The 21134-nt window shown below is 36.8% G+C and overlaps 1 protein-coding gene across 5 annotated transcripts in view; it reads right to left on the reverse strand.

Annotated features, from left to right (window-relative positions):
* Positions 1 to 21134, reverse strand: part of TTC17 (tetratricopeptide repeat domain 17) — a 55721-nt gene that overhangs the window by 16505 nt on the left and 18082 nt on the right. For all 5 annotated transcript variants that reach the window (XM_051791708.1, XM_051791712.1, XM_051791709.1 and 2 more), the window contains exons 6-16: positions 20432 to 20541; positions 20010 to 20154; positions 19477 to 19616; positions 19083 to 19243; positions 18653 to 18765; positions 17585 to 17725; positions 17043 to 17158; positions 16636 to 16810; positions 16018 to 16095; positions 13600 to 13824; positions 11307 to 11493 (exon numbers count right to left, since the gene is read on the reverse strand). In XM_051791708.1, coding sequence (XP_051647668.1) covers positions 11307 to 11493; positions 13600 to 13824; positions 16018 to 16095; positions 16636 to 16810; positions 17043 to 17158; positions 17585 to 17725; positions 18653 to 18765; positions 19083 to 19243; positions 19477 to 19616; positions 20010 to 20154; positions 20432 to 20541 — 1591 coding nt within the window. The remainder of the gene's footprint in view (positions 1 to 11306; positions 11494 to 13599; positions 13825 to 16017; positions 16096 to 16635; positions 16811 to 17042; positions 17159 to 17584; positions 17726 to 18652; positions 18766 to 19082; positions 19244 to 19476; positions 19617 to 20009; positions 20155 to 20431; positions 20542 to 21134) is intronic.

Consider the following 21134-nt stretch of genomic DNA (forward strand, 5'->3'; position numbering starts at 1 on the left):
AACTGTCTTACTTTCTGCACCATAGTGACTTCACCACAATATGACATTAACAAGCTCGGGTAGTGTTACAGGGAAGTGCTGTTTGGGAGACCACCCTTTAGAACAACACATAAAACATGAGCTTTGACTTTCATGGCAATGTTAACACTGGTGATTAACACACTGCATACTCTAATTACCTTGATCTTTCAAGGTAAACATGATAATTTCCTAAAGATCTTCTGAGATATTAACAGCAACCATGTTATTCCAATCACATATGAACAGATATTTGATTGCAAAACATTTGCTAAGGGAAAAAAAAATCTATGCCACTTATTTTGAGATGAGTTTTAAAAGCAACAGGATGAGAAGTAACTAGAGATCTATCTTTAGCAGTTATTGCTGCTCTGCTTACCTTTTTCATAAATTAACATGGTATTATTAATATTTTGCTCTAAAATTAATGCATTCCTTTTCTGTTTTCCTGAAAAAAGACATATTTATACTTCAAAATAAATCTCATGATTGAGCTCTGAAAGCATAAACTGGAGAACACTTGCAATGAACAGGATTGCCATCAAAAATGTTACAGAAACGTCACAAACCGTAACTGCTGAACAGCAAGACAGCACTGCATTCCAGAAGCAATACCAAAGGAAATCATCTGCTTTCCACACACACAAGCATAAAAAAATACAACTAAAGAATTCTCACTTCATTTTTAGGGGAAAATGATCAACAAAGTGACAAATAGAGCAGAAAAGTAAAAGGAGAAGAAAACTACAAGTTCTTAATTACAATTACCTGGCTATGCAATTCTGACCTGTGAATGGTTGACAGGTCTGTATTTAGCTCAAGAGAAATACACAAGTTCTACTACATATTCACTGTGCACTACAGGACCCAGGAAGGACAGAAAGCAGATGGGCAACCCACATCTGCAGAAGCATAAAACAGTTCAAAGCCTTGTAGTGGACTTGAAAAGTCAACCAGCCCACCCAGTGGTCAGTTTTACTCTCTCTGAACCCAAAAGTATCACCACTGCTTTCAACAAGGCATGACAAGGCTCCATCACAGTAATGCAAGTGCACCTTCAGTGTCTTTTACAGTTGTAACATACTGGATAAATAGCCAAAAGGATGTATCTACTATCCACATATCGTTATAGCTTCTATTCTGGAATAACAAAAGACAGATTGTACTAAGTTCCCTCTCTGGTCAGGTTAAGTATCAGTATGGGTACAGACAAAGAATGAGGAGTGTAGTGCCTAAATTTAGATTATGCTTTTGGTGTGGTTCTCCCCACACAGAAACACTTTTCATTTTTAGCTTCTTCCTTTAATATAAACCCTCCTTTGAAAAACTGAAAGTTACAGGCCAAAAATAAACATTTTCAAAGAACAGGACAAACTGCAATTGAAAAAGTTAAGTATAGAAAACAAATAATGAAAAGCAAAATGAAGTATTTCAAAATCTGATTTCCACAAATCCTCCCCTAGATGGTCAGTGGCCCTTCTTCAAAGATCATGAGGTGCATGCTCCAAACAGAGTAGTCAGAAAAGCAATACAAAACTTCAGTCTGATGCATAGCAAGCAACAGGATGATAATCTATGTTGCAAAAATTTAGACTGAAACACACAAAATGAAGCCTACAAAGTTCTTTCTTTTTTATTATTTATTCCAACAATAGTTTTTCAATTAAGAGGATTATAAGGTAAAACTGTTCTCACTCATAGGGAGTTTTAAAATCTGATTTGTAGCCAATAGATGCCTCTAAATTGGCTTAACTATAGATTTAAAAGTTATCTATTTGTCTCATTACAGTAGTTCTGATTAAACCTTTCAAAACATACAAATGCCAACAAATACATAACCAGATTTCTTGATCATATTGAGAGAAATACCTCACCACTGAGTAACAGACTAGTCCCTGAAGAACAGACACAAAAATTCTCCTAATGATATATGAAGACGTGATAAATAAAACATGGGAAAAAATTAAAAGAGAAAGACAAACCTATTTAAATTAGAACACAATGCAGTTAAATAAGGGACATGCATGCAAAACATCTTGAAGAATTCAGTAGGCTACTTTATAAGAGTAGAAAATGTCAACCCTCCCCCCCAACAACAGGGAGGGGAACCTCAAAGAGGTTGACTACCTAAAGCCTTCACTCTCCTCCTTCCTCACCACCCACTAAAAAAGGAGCTTTTTTTTTTCATGATGCAAACTGTAGAAGCAGTAACTTGCTCTATGATGCCTGGGGAATAGGGTTAAAACATAGAAAGACCTAAACATTTAAATTTAAACCCTCCAATCCTGTGAGTGGTTAAAAGACTAGAAAATGCCTCTTTCAGAGGATCCCGTTCCTATATGTAGAGAAGGAAGGTAAGTAGCCCTCCAGTCTGAATTTCAGCCTGTGTCTCAAGGTAATGAATTTTTTTGTTTATTTTGGGAAAAGAGGGAAAGAAAGGAAGAGAAACAAGCATAGATAAGTTCTGAAGGGAAATGCTTGTCCTCAGTGACTTCTCCTATGTCGCAGATTTTTTTTACTGTAGATAATAGTTACTCATAAATTTCTTAACAATAAACACACCCACGGTACATCACAGTATATCATATACTATGAATATTGAATGATCAATATTTAGTACTCTGTACACAACACACTTCTGAAATCTGTTTATGATTAAGCCAAGGAAATTCTTAGTTTAAGGATCACTACCATATGCAAAGGCAACAGTGGCCTTTTTTCTCTCTTTCTAATCTTTCCTCTTTTCCACATATCTCTTATTCTAAACATCATATGTTTTGTAGATCCTGTTAGAGCGTACAGTACCTATGAACTCAAGTTTAAAAAGGACTTTAAGTAAAACAGTAACCCTACTCACGAGAAATAGCATCTGTAGTTGAACTCTACGACAGGAAAGTAACTCCACAGTGGTTTACGATTAGCTTTCCACTTGTATGGGGCTGACACTGTAAAGCCAAGTAAAGGCCTCATGTGTGGGTGTCTTGATTACCACTCTGCCTGTAAGATTTACACCATATACTGGAATTCAAACAGTCTACCACAGAGACCTGATTCCATATTTATTTTGAGGAAGTATTTTGATAGGCCGTATTCATGTTTATCCATGTTTCTCTTTACTAGGTTATACTGCTCAGCAAGAGCAGATTAATAGTCAGACTTGATCCATGACAATTTATAGATTTGTTTGGGATAGATATCCATGCAGTCTTCATCCTAATTGGCCATCAAACCAGAGATACTGACACATTCAAACAGAAAACTAACGTGTTAACTGGTCAGGTAGGCATGTCCCTTATTAATCTAAGATAGCTTTTAAGTGCTTGGCAGTTTGTCATATGTTCTATGCAATACCATTAAGCAGCAGAATAGTTGCTATAAATAAGATCTAAAAAAAAAAAATAAATCCTACTTTTGATGAAGTGATGATCAAGAACAGGATTAGTCTTTTCTTGAGTAAGGAATACCTGCAAAAGGTTATGTTTGACAAGAATACTGCCAACCACTCTAGATTAGAATTCAACATGAAAACACTCTCCTCATACTGCCAGAACAGTACAAAGCTATAGAACAATGACTGCAGAAAGACTAGGAATTTTTGGAAGAATATCCCTGCTCCCCAAAACTGCTGCATTCAAGAAGCTTCAATCTATTCCTCTAGGAAACTCTGAACTGTCCTAGTTTCAGACATTAGTAACCAGAATAGATGATAGATTTAAAGCTTTGAGGACAGTCAGAGCACAACACAAACTCACATGAACCAAGCAACCAACCTTAAAAGGAAAAAACAAATCAATAAAGCAGACAGATTGGGGAAGTTAAGTGCCTGGCACTCTATGGCTCAGCGTGCAGTGCTTATTTCAATCTGAGCACATGGCATTGCATGCTGCTTTGAGACAATCTCAACATGACTCATTACAGGCTGAGGCTACACATCACCACTTTACAAGTCCTCAGATTTAAGCCAAGTGAATACAGGCTTCGAGGTCTTGGCAAGTTGCACAATGACACTAAACTATGCATTGTCAGTTCTCCCATACGTGGGGACCACATGTTCTTTTCTCTTCCAAACGTGTTTTAACCAACTCATTAATACAGCTCAACTATGAAGATGTTTGTGAAACTACATCTTCCTGGAGATGTAACTGGGAATTACTATTCCTCCTAAAAAGGCTGTTGAACATATGCTTTTGTTGGACCTTTTTAAATAGGTCCAGCTCTAGGCAGAGCAGATTATTAAGGTTCAGTAAGAACTTTTAGCAGCTATGTGCAAGTAACTGCCGCTGGCAAATGCAGCCTCCTAAACAGAGAAGGACACAGAGAGTCAAAAATATGTCTCATTTTCTCTACATTCTTGTCACAAAAAAGCACCAAAAAGATTGTAGAGAAATGTTAATACATCTGATAACAGAATGTATCAAGTTTCGAAATATTTAGTTGGGAAGAACCTTTTCCCTTCCACTCAACTCCTGACCATTCCCTCCTCCTATATGAACATGTAGCAATTGCTCAAGTAACTGAAGGCTCAAGATAACATATGAGGATGAATCTTTTGCACTATAAAGGCAGATAAAAATGGGAAATGTCATATTATGTTTACTTTAATACTGTACTGCTTTTTCTTCATACTGCATAGTTTTGCATCAGTAACCTCTCACTGAATTCCCCTACAATTCTAAATCCCCTTCCACAGTGCAATTCCCATTTCCTCAGTTACTCCTGCAGCGGAGGCCATAATTTTCTCCTTCCTCGTCTGCTAGCCTGATCCTGGGAAAAGACAGAATGGATACAGAACACTAAATATTGCAGGCATACCATTCTTAACAGAGCATGATGCAAAGTGAGGCTGATGACTGTTGGGAGAAGCTGTTAGGTACACTGCCATGCAGAAAATAAGCAGACTAAGCACATAAGCTAGCAAGACAGACTCTGCATGACGAAAGAAGCTGAAGACCAAATTCCCCCACTAGCATATTTAACACATGCGGAAGAGAATGACATTTGAGCTACAGAGATATACTTAAGAAAGCACACATTTCTTACAGAAACCTTTAAGATTCATAATGGCTTTCTAGCAAGCAGCAGCTTGGAAGCAACGTGCACAAGCAGCGGGTATACAGCTTTGGATACTGGCGTAGCTAAAAATGCCATGTTTAACACAGTACCACATTCTTTCATTTTTAAATTTAAGAATCTTAATCTATACATCTTTGTATAGTTTTGAGAAGAAAAATATACGGGGCTTGGAAAGGAAAGACAAGTTTCAATATGAGCTTGGCATAGTGGTATCAGGGTAAGGTCCTTCAACTTCTTCAGTCACCCAAGAGACACTAGACAGAGACTTAGCAGGGAAAGATATGATTTATAAAGCAGGCACCAAGGAGTCAAAAGTATCAAAAAGTCTGCATCTGGTCAACTATGTTCCAGATCACGTCGCTAATATTCTAAGATTACTTGAGCTAAGGTGGACTGTAGGAACTGCTGCTTCTCTTACTGGGCTAGTGGTTCAGAAAGAGTAGCACAAGATCGAAAGAATAATTGGGTCACGTTATTCCCACAGAGCACATTCTCACATGGATTTCTCCAAGATCTCCCAGTCAGAGGCACATCTAACATTTCCTGACACCCCCACTCCCTAGGGATGTTGGCCTCCACCAGGACAAAAAGAAGTCCTCATTCTCCATTATCTCCCACCCACCTGCATTCAGCAAGATGTTTTCATTCTACACTAGAATAATTTAACCTCCTCTTACTCCTTTAGCACTGCAGACCCCAAATATGGTGACTTAGATTCCACTTGTGGGGCACCCACCATATGTCTTAGATGGACTAACACTGTATGACCTCCACTGCCAGAGTTGCTTGACTGCCAGAGGGAGAAAGAATCCAGCTTGATTTTCAGATTCCTGGTAGAACTTGCAGGGTGAACAGCAGGTACATGGGTGCACTCATGTGCCTGTATGGGGTAGCAATAAGCAATTGAGTATTTAACTTTAAAGGTTAACACTAATTTTAGAACTACCACTGTTTAAGACAACACCTACTTTATGCTATTATTAAATGACAATGCAAACTATTGCCATGATGTGTTTCTGAGAGCTCTGGCAAGCTGTCCACAGACTTCATAGAATTCTGCTTGTTTAAAAATTCTACTGGCTTTGACTATTCTGTTTATACAGATGAAACTTCTGATAAGGCGACGATGCTTTTCCTTAGTGTTTGTGTATCTGAAATCACTATAGGGAACTTGAGGTGATTGCAGCTGTCAAAATACAGTCAGAGGCTTGTTGATTGATGTGATGTTGATTTCAGGAAGTTATTTAATCCATCCATAAGCTTACTATTAGAGTTTCAAGCAGAGATTCTCCTTCCAGGTCAAAACTCCTGTTAATTTGCTTTAAGGTCTCAGCTTATTAACTTTAACTTGTAAGAACCTCGTGATTCATTTTAAGAGGAAGTACATGAAATGAACCAAGACTACTGACTTCATGTGGTACAGAGTATTTTTACCACAAGAGGGCACTAAAGCCACACCTAAAGCGGATCCTTATGCTGCCACCGCGCACATCACAGAACTAAGAAGGATGATGCAATGCTTTCACAAACACACACACCCCATACATAAAAGGATTCAGGTTTCTTGATGGCATGCACATACATTCATAACGTACTCACACTCCCTCTACTTCCAACAGAGCAGCACAAAGCTTTTTGTAAAAGCACTACCCTGCCAAGGATGAAAGATGGTGAGACTCGAAGCTTGAAACAAGTTGTGCTTCACGTTTTGAGTGCCATCGGTCTATTAATAAGATTTTAAATTTTAGTCTTGTCTAAAAGAATGTGAAGTGCATGAGCTCATAACAAAATCAGAACTGTTAGTCAGAGGTAGATGCTTACATTCTGATAAAAATGTTTTGAGTACAAATTGCCCAGGCAACAATTCTGTTTACACAAACAAGGAAAAGTCTTATACAACAGCAACTAATAAATCATCATTTTTCAACAGCCAGCTGATCATCACACTAAAAATATGGTTCTAGTCTTCTGTAACCTTTTTAATAAGGCTTGACAATATCAGAATGTTCACATCAGCCAGTGAAGTGCCACAGGAACAATTCTGTAGTTGGACAGTCCTCTACAGACCTTATCACATGACAAAAGCTACTTGCAATATTTTAAGCCATGAAAGTGTGCAAGACAAATCTCAGAAATGCATCATTTTAGTATCACACAAAAATGACGTTGGCTTTCTCTACTAGCTTAATAAGCAGCACAAATGTTTCATTTCTGCACCTCAGAGGTGACCATGCTTTTCACATTAAGCTTATGCAAGTCTCTTGGTCCTGTTACTTGTGTGTCAGATATGGCTGCTCGATTTATTTGTCAAGCAACACAAAGTTTCTGATACTTAACATGCTTCAGGAACTGACTTGCCAGTAACTAACAGTTGATGTAGCAACACCCTTAACACTGCCAAGTCACCTCTAGAAGGACCACCACAGGATAATCCCGTAAGAATGAAGTCTTTGAACCATTTTCTCAGGTATTTGGCAATAAGACAGTATGTGGCCCGCTGCTGTACAGCATCTACATTAGATGCAACTGACTGAACTGCAATTGTCTAAAATACATGTCACAGCTGATAGTGCTGTCATAATTTTTGACACTTCACACACCTACTCCATAAGAAAAAACCCTACCAAAAACCTCTGTAGATTTAGAAATTCTTTTACAACATTTATATAAACTTGAATATAGAAGGCAAAAAGAAAAATAAAAAGAAAAATGTTGGTATGAGATTTTTAATTCCTGTTCTCACATGCATGAAGTGATTTGTGCTTGAAATATAAATTTTTACCTAGAATGGAGATAAATTACTAAAAAAAAGTACCAGGCAGCAGTACAGACAGGAGCATACAAGCAAGCATCCAACAAGTCAGCATCAGTGTGACACACTTCCAAAGCTCTGTGCTAACAGCAAACATCCCAACATGCTTGAGAAAATGTCTATTTCACCTATTTGAAAAAAACACCAAGCATGTACTGTAATCAAAAATCAGACCATAAGTTCAGATTCTTGACCCCACATTCCATCCCATGCTAGCATATAATTCCCACTGACCATTTGCTGGATTCTGCCAATGGCTCAGGGCAGCACAGCAAGGAATTCCGTGTCTCGCTAGTTAGTTCAGTTCTCATGAACAGAGGCTTTTGACAGGCGAAGCAAAAACACAGCTATCACATGGGCCTACAACCCAAAGCACAGGCAACCCTATTGCTGTTACTTTCAGAAATACTGAATCAATGCTTATCAAAACAAGATATTAAACCAGAGAAAACGTGATATTCCAATTTCTTTGTAAATTTTTTAGCATAACATATCCACCTCAAAGAATATAAATAGTTATGACACGCCATCAACTACCTAATAACAAGAGGACAAAATAAATTCAATATCAGATGTCCCCAAGCAGAAACACATCACCTGAAAGGCTGTGAGAAACTCCTGAAGTAACAATCCAGTGATACTGTGATTGTCAAGCATACATTTGATCCATGTATTTATGAATGTGCTTCATTAGCTCTATCCTATTCAGAAACATGTGTGAAAGTAGTGTTCAGTTTGCACCTTGTCATCAGAATGTACCTTCCAGTCTGTCATGGTGTTAAACAATAACAGATTATGTTGCTTTATGAATCTTCTAAGTCTATGTGACATTAACATTTTAAAAAATGTTGTAAATGCAACAAGTAATGTCAAATATTAGCATCTAAACAGTTCGCATTTTTTAGGTTCCATATAGTGGCTGAATAATTGCATATATTATTGTATTAGAATGGAAAGTCAAAATTCAAACTTACAATCTCTTTTCAATTGTTTTCTTTGGACTGAAGGATGAACAGAAGATTTCCAATATTTCAGGATACTTGTAAGTGCGAAGTGTGATTTCTGAGTATGCATTCTTGAAATAATTCTGGCTTTGGAGACTTAACCTCACTTTCATAGAGCCTGTCAAGGTTCCTCTTGAGTCAGCTGAAGTTTATGGTGGGGAAAAAAAAAATATTTCCCCAAACCTTATGAAAATAAGATAGGCACATCTATCTCTCCATTTTTTAATTTTGAGTTTTGACTTAAACCACAAATCATCATCAAGGTTGAATTAACCAGTATGTTTATTTTACACTCTGCACAAGAATGTACAAAGAGCATTTACACTATCTGTCAGGTTCGCACTTTCAGGTTTCTTGCACTCAGACAAAAGATGACCTATAGAATAGTATAAATAAAAATGAAAAAGAAATATTAAGAAGAGTCCCGGAAAAAGGTAAAAAAAAAAATAGAGTAAAATACTTAACTAGTGGAATACTGAAATTTAATAGGCAAATTAACAAGCTAAGGCATATTCAGCTCCCTCTTGATGTAGCATCGTCACAGATTCATTAACAAACAAAACCAAATGTCAATGTACCAGATGAATATATTTGTGCTCACTTTGTTAACCTGTGGCCAAGGTAGGAAGCAAAGATAACACTTTTCTCAGAAGCAAAGAAAGGAAAGATAACACTTTTCTCAGAAGCACTTTTGACAGGGGTTCTCCCTCACATTCAAGAAATAGAAACTTCCTAAACAGCATATGCAGCAACAGCTAACCTCAAAATGAACATCCTAGAACAGGAGTCAATGCTAACAGAGGCCAAGAATCAACCAAAACAGGTTATGACAACTTTAAGAAAGAAAAGCATACAAGACGAAAGATGTCAAAGATCACTTTGGAGTTCAGATACAGACACTGCTTGTTTACCATCTTGGTTCTGTGAATATACTTTTAAATCATTTTCTGCTTACCTTCAAAATAAAGTAGCTATCACTGGAACAACTAAACTTTTGAGTTTCAGACATTTTAAAGAAGATCTTAATTAAAAGTAAACAAACATTGATTTTTTTTCTAGAACAGTGAAGTGTCTCTTGTGATGAAATGCGCAAGTTCCATTACTGCTTACAGTATCTACTAGGATTTTTATAAGAAGGGCAATCTGAAGTTAAGAGATTCATTGCGAAGCACCAGCATATGGAGGAGCTGACATTATGAGCATCAGCAAGAGCCCCATCAGTTGGGCTGTAACACCACTTACTACAGTACATTTATCCAAACAGCATTCATTTCTCACACAACTGATGTACTGTCAATCACAGCAAAATGCATAAGGCTATAAAAAGAGTATTATTCTAATGGCATAGTCCTGAAATTTCACCTACAATGGCATCATCCATACTGTACCAGCAGACATGAAGTTTAGACTACGTTTAGACTACACAGTTCTACATGTTAAATCAGAGGAGGTTTCTCCATGTCTTTTCACTGGAGATAGAATTAAAAAAAACACCTCAGAGGAAGTTCTAGCAATACCAAAAATCAGAAGCATTTATCTGGTGAGGTTTTCATTTAAAAATAAGGAAAAGATTAGACAGAAAGATACCTTAGTAACAATTTGAGAGAGAGAGGTTTATAAAATATATTAATAGATGTTCTTCAAGATTGCTCAAGAGCAGCATATTAGCCATATGCAAGCATACACAAAACACTGAAAATATTCAGTGGGATTGACTAAAATAAAAGAATCCACCTCCAAAAGCTCTTTTTTTAAAATACAAGTAGCCACTAATGACAATAAAGCATTCAATCTCAATATTTTAAAAGTGAGACTGGATTCAGTCCTTCTTCTTACAGATTTTTGGAGGGTTAAGAGCAGTGACCACAGGTCTCATATCAACAAAATAATGTTGACACAGTATAGCCTATTCCTTAAAGACTGAACACTAGAAAATGACAGCCAAAGTACTGAACACACTGAAAGAATATGAATTAAACTAAACCACTCTTCACCAAATTCTTCAGCTTTAAGAAAACAAATCCAACTGTCTGTAAATTTTGAAGGGATGTACAAAGGGGTTGTTGAGTAGCTTAGCAATAGAAGTTGTGCATTTCCATAAATACTGAATCCAGCATTCCTGGTTTACCAGTAAGAAATTGATGAGGCTGTTAAGGTATTACTGACACACTCAGGAAGTAATTTGCATTCAGTGGAAGCCCTCTGGATATCTAAGAAGTCATCCTCAAGCAATTATTCAATGGACTGTAACTTTTCCATTAAAAGCAGTTTCTCAACCTTGATCCTTAAAGATAGAAAGCACTGTAAAGCAAAAGGATGGATTCTTGGAAAAAAGGGTGCAACACCCAAAGCAAATAGACATTATTTGACTTGTGGTCCATCTTTCAGCAGTTGCTTACCACTGCACACAGTTGAGGTGATGTTGTACAGAAAAGGATAAAACTGCAAACAACGGATCATCTTCAGGCTGCTTTCACACTCCAAACACTTGGTTGTCAAATTCAGTGCATGTCTGAAGGCCTGCAGGGCTCCACTTATGTTGTTCAGAGCCAGGTATGTGTTTCCTAGGCTCAAAAAAGTCAGGGGCTGAAAAGAGAAAAGTAACGCACCCAGCATAAGTATGTTCACTGTTTAAGACTGGTAAGAGACAGGAAAAACCCTTGTCAATCCACACCCTCCCAAACTTGGCTACAAAGAATTCAGAAAACTTCTTAAACTGGGACTACCTGTTCTTCAAATGGAGAACTAACTGCTTGATGCATTGGTGCTAAACAAAAGCTGTTTTGACGTAGGGTTATGTTAAGAATTCTGTCTTCCTACAATAAAAACCCAGCTGTTAAATACACACAAACTGAAACGAAGTATTAAATACTTATAACCATCAGCAACATAATGCTTACTGCATAGAGTACCAAACTGAATGCTTGAAGGCAGTTTATAACATTTAAAAGTCAGAAAAAAAGTAAAAATTTTTCTAGTGTTCTAGCAGGACAGACACATTTCATTTATCAAGAGTGTTCAGATTTACCTGAGCAGAACTAGGTTACTGCAAACACCAATGTCACACTAGCTTAGTGGTACACATTCATGCCTTTCAATTCTTTAAAAAACAGTATTTTTGTCCACTGCTTTTGGGCAGTCTCGCTAAAGTATGTGTTTTTTAAAAAAGTAAAGAGTATAAACACCTTTTTCACTGGGTAGAACTTAATTAGCACTTTAATACAGGCACACAGTAAAGCACTACATTATGTTTGTTGACTGAAAAGTCTTTTCCTTGCATGAAGTAATTTGCTGCAATTAGCAGTATAATGCTAGAATAATGAACTACAGTATTGTAATTTAGCAGTCATTTTTCCCACTGAAATAGTTTTACATTCATTGTCTGATCAGTAACTTAAGATTTTTCAAACTCATCTTAGTTTGTATTATTAAACAGCATTCAGAAAACAGTGCAAGCTGAGCAACAGGACCTTTTTTTAACAGCTTTTGCTTAGATAGCACATTCTTTACTCCCCGTGGCTGTAATTAATTTTAATTTGTATTTACTTTACACTATATTCCAGGAAATACTATTCAAGTATAAAGTCTCCTGCTAGTTTTTTTGGTACAATAGATATTACAGGACTGAGTACATCTGAAAAAAACAGGAGCAGACATTACTGTAATGAGGTAGGATTCACTAATATTTTTGAATGAAAGCCCTACTTACACAGCATGGTCCTAAGGATCCCTAGGCTCCTCCCCTCTAAGGCTGTGCTTTAAGGCACATCATTCAAGCATAGTTCTCTCTATACTTCCTTTTTGCACTCTTACCCACCACCCAAATGGGCTAGATTCCTTTCCAACATTTGAAAACTTCTTTCTGAATGCTATACTGAAAAAGCTTTTTCTGTTTTTAGCTTTTTTATGTGCTAGGTGACTGGTGGCCTAGCAGGTTTAAGCTCTGTTAATCTAACTACAGAGCACAGGAAAAAGTCACTTGAGCTTCTTACTGAAGCATCTCAAATCTAAGACCAAGACTGCCTGCTAGAGGAAAGCTGTCTCCCACTATGCCATGCCCCCTCCCCTTCCTTCTCACAATTCTTGTGGCCAGTCCAGTAGTTCAAAGAGTTTATATAGAAACTGTCTATATGACATAGGTGACAACGTACAAAATGTTTATAATGTTATTGCTCAGAAATACAAAAACCTGGTTTGAACCTATGGTTGGAAATAAAGCCACCAAACAACTAGAACACAGGTTTTCCTCTACGACAAAATCTGCGGACAAATAAAACAGTAGAGATAAAAAGTCAAGTGTGACAGAAAGATGTCTACACACAGTCAAAGATCCTGGTGACATATATGCTACTTTAAGGATTTTAAGAATGCTGACAGCATTATGGATCTCTGTTTTAGACCAAAAAGTTACCAGACACCAGGATTAAATCCCTTGGAGGCACTGCTGATAATACAGGTTTTGGGAGGCTAAAAGTCTGTCACTGATTTATAAGAACTTCTCTAGATGTTTATACTCTCAGCAATCAGCATCACCCCGATGTGATCAAGAATTTAAATGAAAATTAACATCTGTTGCAAATCGCAAGCTGGAAGTTGAAATGCATGCACAGGTAAGTAAGCACAACATATATTTAGAAAATAATGAAGAAAAACACATTCACTGCTGAACAAACAGAAACCCCATCATCTTACCTCAGAGGCATTGATGGCCAAAGCCTTCAGCAGGAGTCTGCTGGCATCCGAATGAAGACCATAATGAAACAAGAGGTTGGCAAGGTTGACCAGAGGGATGTCCTGATACTCATGGGGAGCCAAATTATATGCTTTTTGCAAACAGGTGATAGCAAAGGTGCTATTTCCAACTGCACGCCAGTACAATCCAGCTTCATTAAGCACAAGCCATAGAAGATCTTCTGGCTAAAGGAGAGTCAGGAAAAGGGTAAAAACACCCACAGAAAGGTGTCAGGAAGACAGAATTGCCTGCTATCTAGTAAGAAGAAAACAGAACTCACCCTTGCATACTATCTTATTAACTAGATACAAATTAGACTTTGTTGTGTCCACTAGCAGATTATTCAATCTGCTCTATTCTACTCAAATTGACACCATTTACAATCTGAACTGCAATTTAGTAGCAGCTGTTGCTCACACTCTTCTCATATGACTGCCTTATATATTGACCACAAAATCCCTTCAAATATACAAGTGATAATAGTCAATTCACTTCAGGAAGGAACATTTGTGAGCCACTTCAGAGTCTTAAAATTATACTAACACAAATCTATGTAGAAATGTTACAATTTGAAGGTCAGGCATATCCTGACCTTTCCCTGACAATTTAAGGTTTCAGAGTTGTATTTTTCTTACACTGAGTTATCTATTTGTCTTATCAAGGTTGACAACTGACATGCATTAGATACTATTGAAAGATTATAAAATAGGAAGCAATAAGAGGGCAGGTGGAAGAATGGAAGAAGTGTCAAATACACCTCTGAATGCTCCTTCCTCCTCTTTCACCTATAACAGAAAAAACAAACACCCTAGAGGAGAAATAGCAAAATTTTAAAATCCTGGCAGGTGGACAGAGGTAGGTAAAACATCCGTTTTCAGATGCACTTTCAAATTACTTAGAAACATGTTCTAGTTTTTAATATTTTCAGCATTATGTATTACACAATTCTGTACAAAGAGTTTACAGCATAAAAGCAACAACTGAAATTAATGTCCAGTCCAACCTACATGTCTGAAGCCCAAATGAATAGGAAACATGCAGCTAGAATTAAGGAAGCAAAACAGATAAGGATCTTTACAGTAGTATTATATCAATACAATGCAGCTGGCATAACAGTAATACTGTGTTGAAAAGTTAATCAGTAAGAAGATTTTGTTCCAGGTTTTAAAACCCTCACACACAGGAGGGTTCTAACTATTTGATTCTAGATGAACTGGAAGATATCAATAGGAAATATTATTCTTTGAGTACCTTACATAATCTATAATTTTAAGAGTATTTATGATCTCTATTTTGCAATGCACATCCATAACATTACTTACACGTTATTCATTCCAAACTTCTCACTGCATTACACTCCATACACACGTCTCAATGTCCTCTCTTAAACTAAATCCTCAGCAAGTTATTAGCATTTTGTCTTTCCCAACACAAAGATACCAGCTGCGGCCTTCCTGCTCTGAGGAGTTTATCATTAGCAGAACAGGTGTGACACAACACTGTTCTTACATCAGCATCTAAATGACCGAGGAATTCAGGCTCTTAGCATGACAGCAACAGAATACTACAGTTAAAACCAAAATACCCATGCACTGCACCATAAGACAACACTTATAGGGCTGTTCTGAACAACATAATAATAGAAATCAACTCATACTGATAATTTTTCTTCTGGGTAAGACAGATGCACATAGTAAAAAGTACTGATTTCAGAATAAAAAAATATACATATATATATATTGCCTTGACACAACTTCTACAAGAAAGTTAAATTGAGAAATATCAGCTTGACAAGTCAAAAAGAGTCAACATCTATATCTCAATGCTTCCTTGTCATTTGACTTGTGATGACTCTCAAAGGCCCCACGCAAGACGGAGGTGGCACTCCACAGGGTGTTATACAGATGTACATTCTTTGCTCCAGAGTGCTAATTATCCTGACAGAAGATTGACAGAGGGTTGGTTTCTTTGGAGGGAGAGCAGGGGGGAAAGCAGGGTAGTGGGAAGGAGGAGGAAGAGCAAAAGGTAGGCATGAAGGGAGGGGTGACATGAGGAGTAGTTCCAAGTTCTCTCAATTAAGCAAATGTCTGCCAGAATTAGCTAATAGAACTAGTACAGAACTGCTGTTCTGCGTCCTGCAGTTGTAACAAGAACAAGTAACTACAGGGCTGTTTGGTCTACATTAAGCTAATTTAGATACTTCTCTATACTTTCGCGCCTTACTTGCAAACATGGATTTTTAAGCTAGTTTCATCTCAGTTTCAGGCAGCAAATAAACTTATTCCTTGTATGTCACTGACTGACTGACTACTTTAGAAGTATAGAAACAAGCCTCAAGTAAGAATTCTGAATTTATCTCGTTCAACAGCTTGACATACCTTCCTCATGGCACGATCTAGAAACAATCCTATCTTCGCCTGTGTAATAGATTCATTGTTGATACGAGAATGCAAAACCTGAAACACAAAGATAGTGGTTTTTTCCCCTCCAAACAACTGAATAAACCTCACAGTCTACATAAACACAGGCCATTCAAGTCTTGCTTCTTTAAGTCTTTCCTTTAGCAAAGGGAAGAAAAGGATACTGTTTCAAAGAGAGGATGTGAACACATAACACTTCAAGGAGAGAATCTTCATAATGCAATATGAAGGACTCACTCCAGCCTTAAGTTACCAACTTGGTACAATACAGTTCTTAGAAACCCCAAGAAGATGAATCACGTCAACCAACTGTTAGAAGATTTAAAAATTTCAAACAGTAAATTATATTTCCTATTTTGTGTGCTTTTCATCAGTATTTGAAAAAGTCAGATAAGTTCTCCCTTTCTCCATTCCCATTAGAAAGCACTTGCTCACCTTTTTTGGATATATTGATTACCTTATGATACCAAGGAATCCTTTAAATATCAGAATCTTTTATGTTTTGTGTAAGATTTTTAAGGCAATAAAGAGGAGAATTTTATAACAGAAGAGAATCAACAAGATAACATCTCTTACTTGTCTTGCTCGATCATCTGGCATCCTGAATTTCAAATCTAGATTAGTGTCTAGTTCCTTGACCAGTATGTTTAGAGATTCATTGTTACGAGCATCAGTAATGGAAGAACAATCTGGTGCCTGTGTTTCTCCATGCTCAACAGTATTTCTCGGGGTACTCAGGATTGGATGGATCCTAGCAATAAGGAGAAATAAGACAAATTAACAGCATGTGCTGCCTGTAATTGTGTATAAACGAAAGACAACAATCAAGGAAAATGCCTTCCTTCTGTGGAACGGCCAGAAAGAAGTCTGAACACAACTGTGCTGATGATTACTAATTGCATCCATCCTCTCCAGAAAGAAAATACTCATTAAAGTATTAGTGTGAAAATTTACAAATACAGTTTTTAAAAGTCAGCACTTGCCTGAATCCCCTATTTTCTGGAGGCAAGAAATAAGTTGGCAGTTCTTCTGGGTCAGGAATTTTGGGGAAAGATTTAATGCATTCTGATCGCTGAGGCCACAGAATATGCTGTTTGTCCTAAGGGGAAAAGGAATTATTTTTTATAATTTTCTCAACATTTTTAATATTCTAATTACAAGCTAATAAGAACACAAGGAACAGTCTGAAGAAAAAAAAAGAGAGTTTAAAAACTATTATTTTTCCATCTTTTTTTGCATATCAGCAGTTCAAATTTCTATTTTTACTCAGCTGTACAGCTTTACTTACAGCAGATGTTTACAGAACAACTCCCTCTGTGCTGTAGCAGAGTTTCAAAGGATGGGAAACTAGTACAGAGAAACTAGATAGATGCTTATATGTTGATGACATTCAGAATGTTACATTCTCCAGTGCTGCCACACATCAAAACTGCAGCCTAAATGCTAAGAAGTTTCATAAACAAGGAGAAATTTCACTTTCACCACCCCTCTTTGAAAGGGCAAAGCCTATCTACTCTTCACTTACTCTGTTGGATTCTACACTCCACACTGAAACAACAGAACGAGCAACAGGGGAAGACTGCAAGGACTGGCTGTGAATGCTTTGGTTTGCATGAAGATCCAAATTCACAGATGTCATACTAGAAGTTGAAGAGTCTTCACCAAACTAGAAACAAGAGAAAAACAAAATTTAATAAAGAAAAGAGATGGTACATTACTGGCTGAGTTTCTGCATATTCTTTTTTTCCCCCACTATTTATGTAGTTAAGCCTCACTGATGAGCTGAAACTTGGGTAGCAGAAAAAAAAAGAAGAAATCTAAGTCTCTCGATCTACTCACACCATGGAAAAGTAATATTCATGTTGTAAATAAGTCAACAATGAAAACACTAGTGCAAACAGATCACAACCAAAATCTACGTATCTAGATTGCATAGCTTGAGTTCAAGTCAGAGTTACTAAAACTCATGGCTTTCAGAATTATCTCGATAATCTGATTTTATAATTACTATAGTAGGAAAAACAACCAAGAAGAAAACAACATAATTAAAAATAATTATTCCTGTTTCTTAAACTAGTTAAGGGGAAACTCCAGAACATATTCCATATTGCAAAATAACTGAAACCATAATCTTTATCTGTAGTTCTAATACAGCAGAGGTATTGCTTGGGTGGTTGTCATTCTGGATTTTCAGTATTAGTATACACCTTGCTTCCAAAACTTCTCAGTACTCTTGTATCAAATTTCCTTCGTGCGATCACAGGAAACTAAGACTTTGGACTAAAATGAAGTTTTTCAATTCAAATAATTCTAATAGCTCTCTTTTCTAAGAAAAAACAAAGCTTTGTACAATAAATCTATATTTCTCTCTAGTTCTACAATTCACAGTCAATCTCAGCTTGTATTAATTACAAAAGAAACTAGCATTAAATTACTTTAAACAACACTCTGGAAAAGAGACTAAATGATCTCTCACTATAATTACCACACCCAAAACGTACCTTTTTTGTCAAGTCTGAAAAAAATAGAATTATTTTGCTAATAAGGCAAATGGGATGCAACTTAAAGCAGTGGTATCAATTCACAGACAAACCTGAACATATTCCACATTTTCAAAAATGTCTCCGCGATGATAACGAACAGGCTGGTCCCACTGGCAGTGCAAGCTATGCTGCTGGTTGCCCAGTCTACAAATCTGATGGTTCCCTGCAGAGGACAAAACATTTTTTTATATTACATTAAGTGTGGTTTCTGAGGAGACAATGACAGCATACAGTCAACCTCTCTGCCCCCAGTTCAGTCAATCCCTTTTTATTGACTTCATCAGCCCAGAGGAACCTACAGCTTCAAAACACCGAAAAAAAGTCCCTGTTCAAGAACATGCTGCAATCTCTTGCTTTAATAAGCAAAACACAGCAGCTACTCAGGGCCATCTTAATATATACGGAAGTTATATCCTGACATAATTCGAATATGTGCAATACTTCATTGCTTTAATGAGCATGAACACTAAAAATTTGTACCTAGTTGAGCTTCTTTTGCCATCTGTGTCTCGTGAATGATGTTCCTCAAGATTTGTTCCTCTTGGATGAGCTTGTACTTGTCTAAAACATCTTGTTGCCTAAGGTAATGGTCATGCTGCTTCTGATATTCCTTTAATTCATTTAATGTTCGCTGAAGTGATCTTGAAAATTAAACAATAGAAAAATTTATTTGAATGCTTTCTAGAATATCACCTTTTCCTACCTTGTTGCATATTTTCAACATTGTGTTTCCTTAAGTACTCTTATGCTTAATTCTACTGCATAGTCAAAGAATTATAGTGAGTTGAAAATCATTATCCTTCTTGAAATGCACATGGTTGCTGCAACAGAAGTTGGATTGTATGCACTGCCACTGGGATACTGCTTTAGTTACCTATGCTGGGCTTCCAATTTTTGCTCAAGTTTTTGCTGACATAAGACAGCATGCTTCCTTTTTACCGCTTGCTCAAACCCTGGTTTGGCCTGTAGAGCATGATCGTAACACAGGACTGAGTGGTTGTACTCTCCAAGCATCTGAAGAATGACCGAGAAGAAGAGAATTAGCCATTGTTCAGTAATATTTAATTAAAAATGTTCAACTTTTAAAGAAAATTTTTAAAGTAGGCCTTTAACTTGAATTTTAATTTATGGTAACAAGCAGCCTGTCATTTCTGGCACTCAAGCCACTATATCTGTTAAAGAAAGGCTGCAGTAGAATTTTTATGGAATTTATTTCCAGGAAAAAAAATTTGCTGAAAGACAGAAAGTCTCTTGACTTTCTGAAAGGATGAAAGTCTCTTGACAGAATCTTAAACATTAAGCATGAAATCACATGGAAATCAAGACACACTGTGAAAGAGTCAAGCCAAAAAAAATTAAGTAATATTCAATTTTCTTCAAGTCTTGGAAAATAAAGATTGTATTTACCGCGTATATATTTCCCAAAGTGTAATAGCTGGTAAAGAAGTCACTGTAATCCAGAGCTGCATGAACCACAATAGCTGCATCTGCTGAGAAGTGAGCCCGGTGCAGAATATTTGCCAAATTTACCAGTGCAATATCTTTATTTTGCCTAAAAGAATACAAAAAAGAAGCAAAAATGGACATGAAAGGAGGGTCAAACTGTAAAAGAATCGTGCATAGGGACACAGTCAGTTGTCAGTCACGCATTAAAATATATCATTTAAGAAAAACATCTCAACTATATATATGCCTAGTACAGCACATAGAGACCAAGAACAAGTAACATGGATTACTCATTAGTATACAGTCTTAGAAACCAAAACCTGTTTATTAATTAGGATAACTAGAAAAGCAATCTGAGAAGAAATCCTTCTAGCAATCCTTACCTTGAAGAAAAATGAAGGGCACGCATGGCACATTCTACTACTTGGTACGGCTCATTCTTTATTCGCCAGTAAAAAGAAGCCATATTATAGAGTACCCAGGAAGAAGAGTTCTGCAGTAAAGAGAAACACATGAACTGTACTAACTACTAAAACATGAACTAAAAGGTTAATCAGGCTTTAATTACTATGGGATTAAAAGCTGGTGCTCAGCTGCTCTAAGTTATCCTCTTCCACTGGAAAGCTGCCATTTGGCAACAGTTGTGACTGTTTAGGAAGAATGAACTGGCATACAAATGTATTAAAGAAACACAACTTCTGCCTTTCAGGTAGGTAAAAATTTGAAATGAGATGAAATGAGAGGTGACAGTAGTTTGAGCATCAGCAATTTAATGGGGTTCAATGAGAATTCCTAGATTTTGCAGGAAGGTATTTAATAAAAACATACACATTTCAGTACTGTTGTTTCTTCTTTGTTCTTTTAAGTACCTGTATTTTTGTTTAAAAGCTCTTATTATCTTGACAGAGATAATGAATGTGGCTTGCCAGATAACCTAACTACATAAGTCAATAAAGATGACAATAAGTATTTATTTACTTGCTTTGCTGATGCTTTCTCCTATCTCTGCTTGCCTAGCAGAAAACGGTTTTAGTCTCCCTTTTGAAACTGAAATGTAAACCAAAAATATATGTACAAAACTAGTAC

This window comes from Manacus candei, unplaced genomic scaffold (assembly GCF_025592945.1).
Source record: "Manacus candei isolate 608988 ecotype Guabito, Panama unplaced genomic scaffold, ASM2559294v1 h1tg000033l, whole genome shotgun sequence".
In the NCBI taxonomy this organism is placed as follows: domain Eukaryota; kingdom Metazoa; phylum Chordata; class Aves; order Passeriformes; family Pipridae; genus Manacus; species Manacus candei.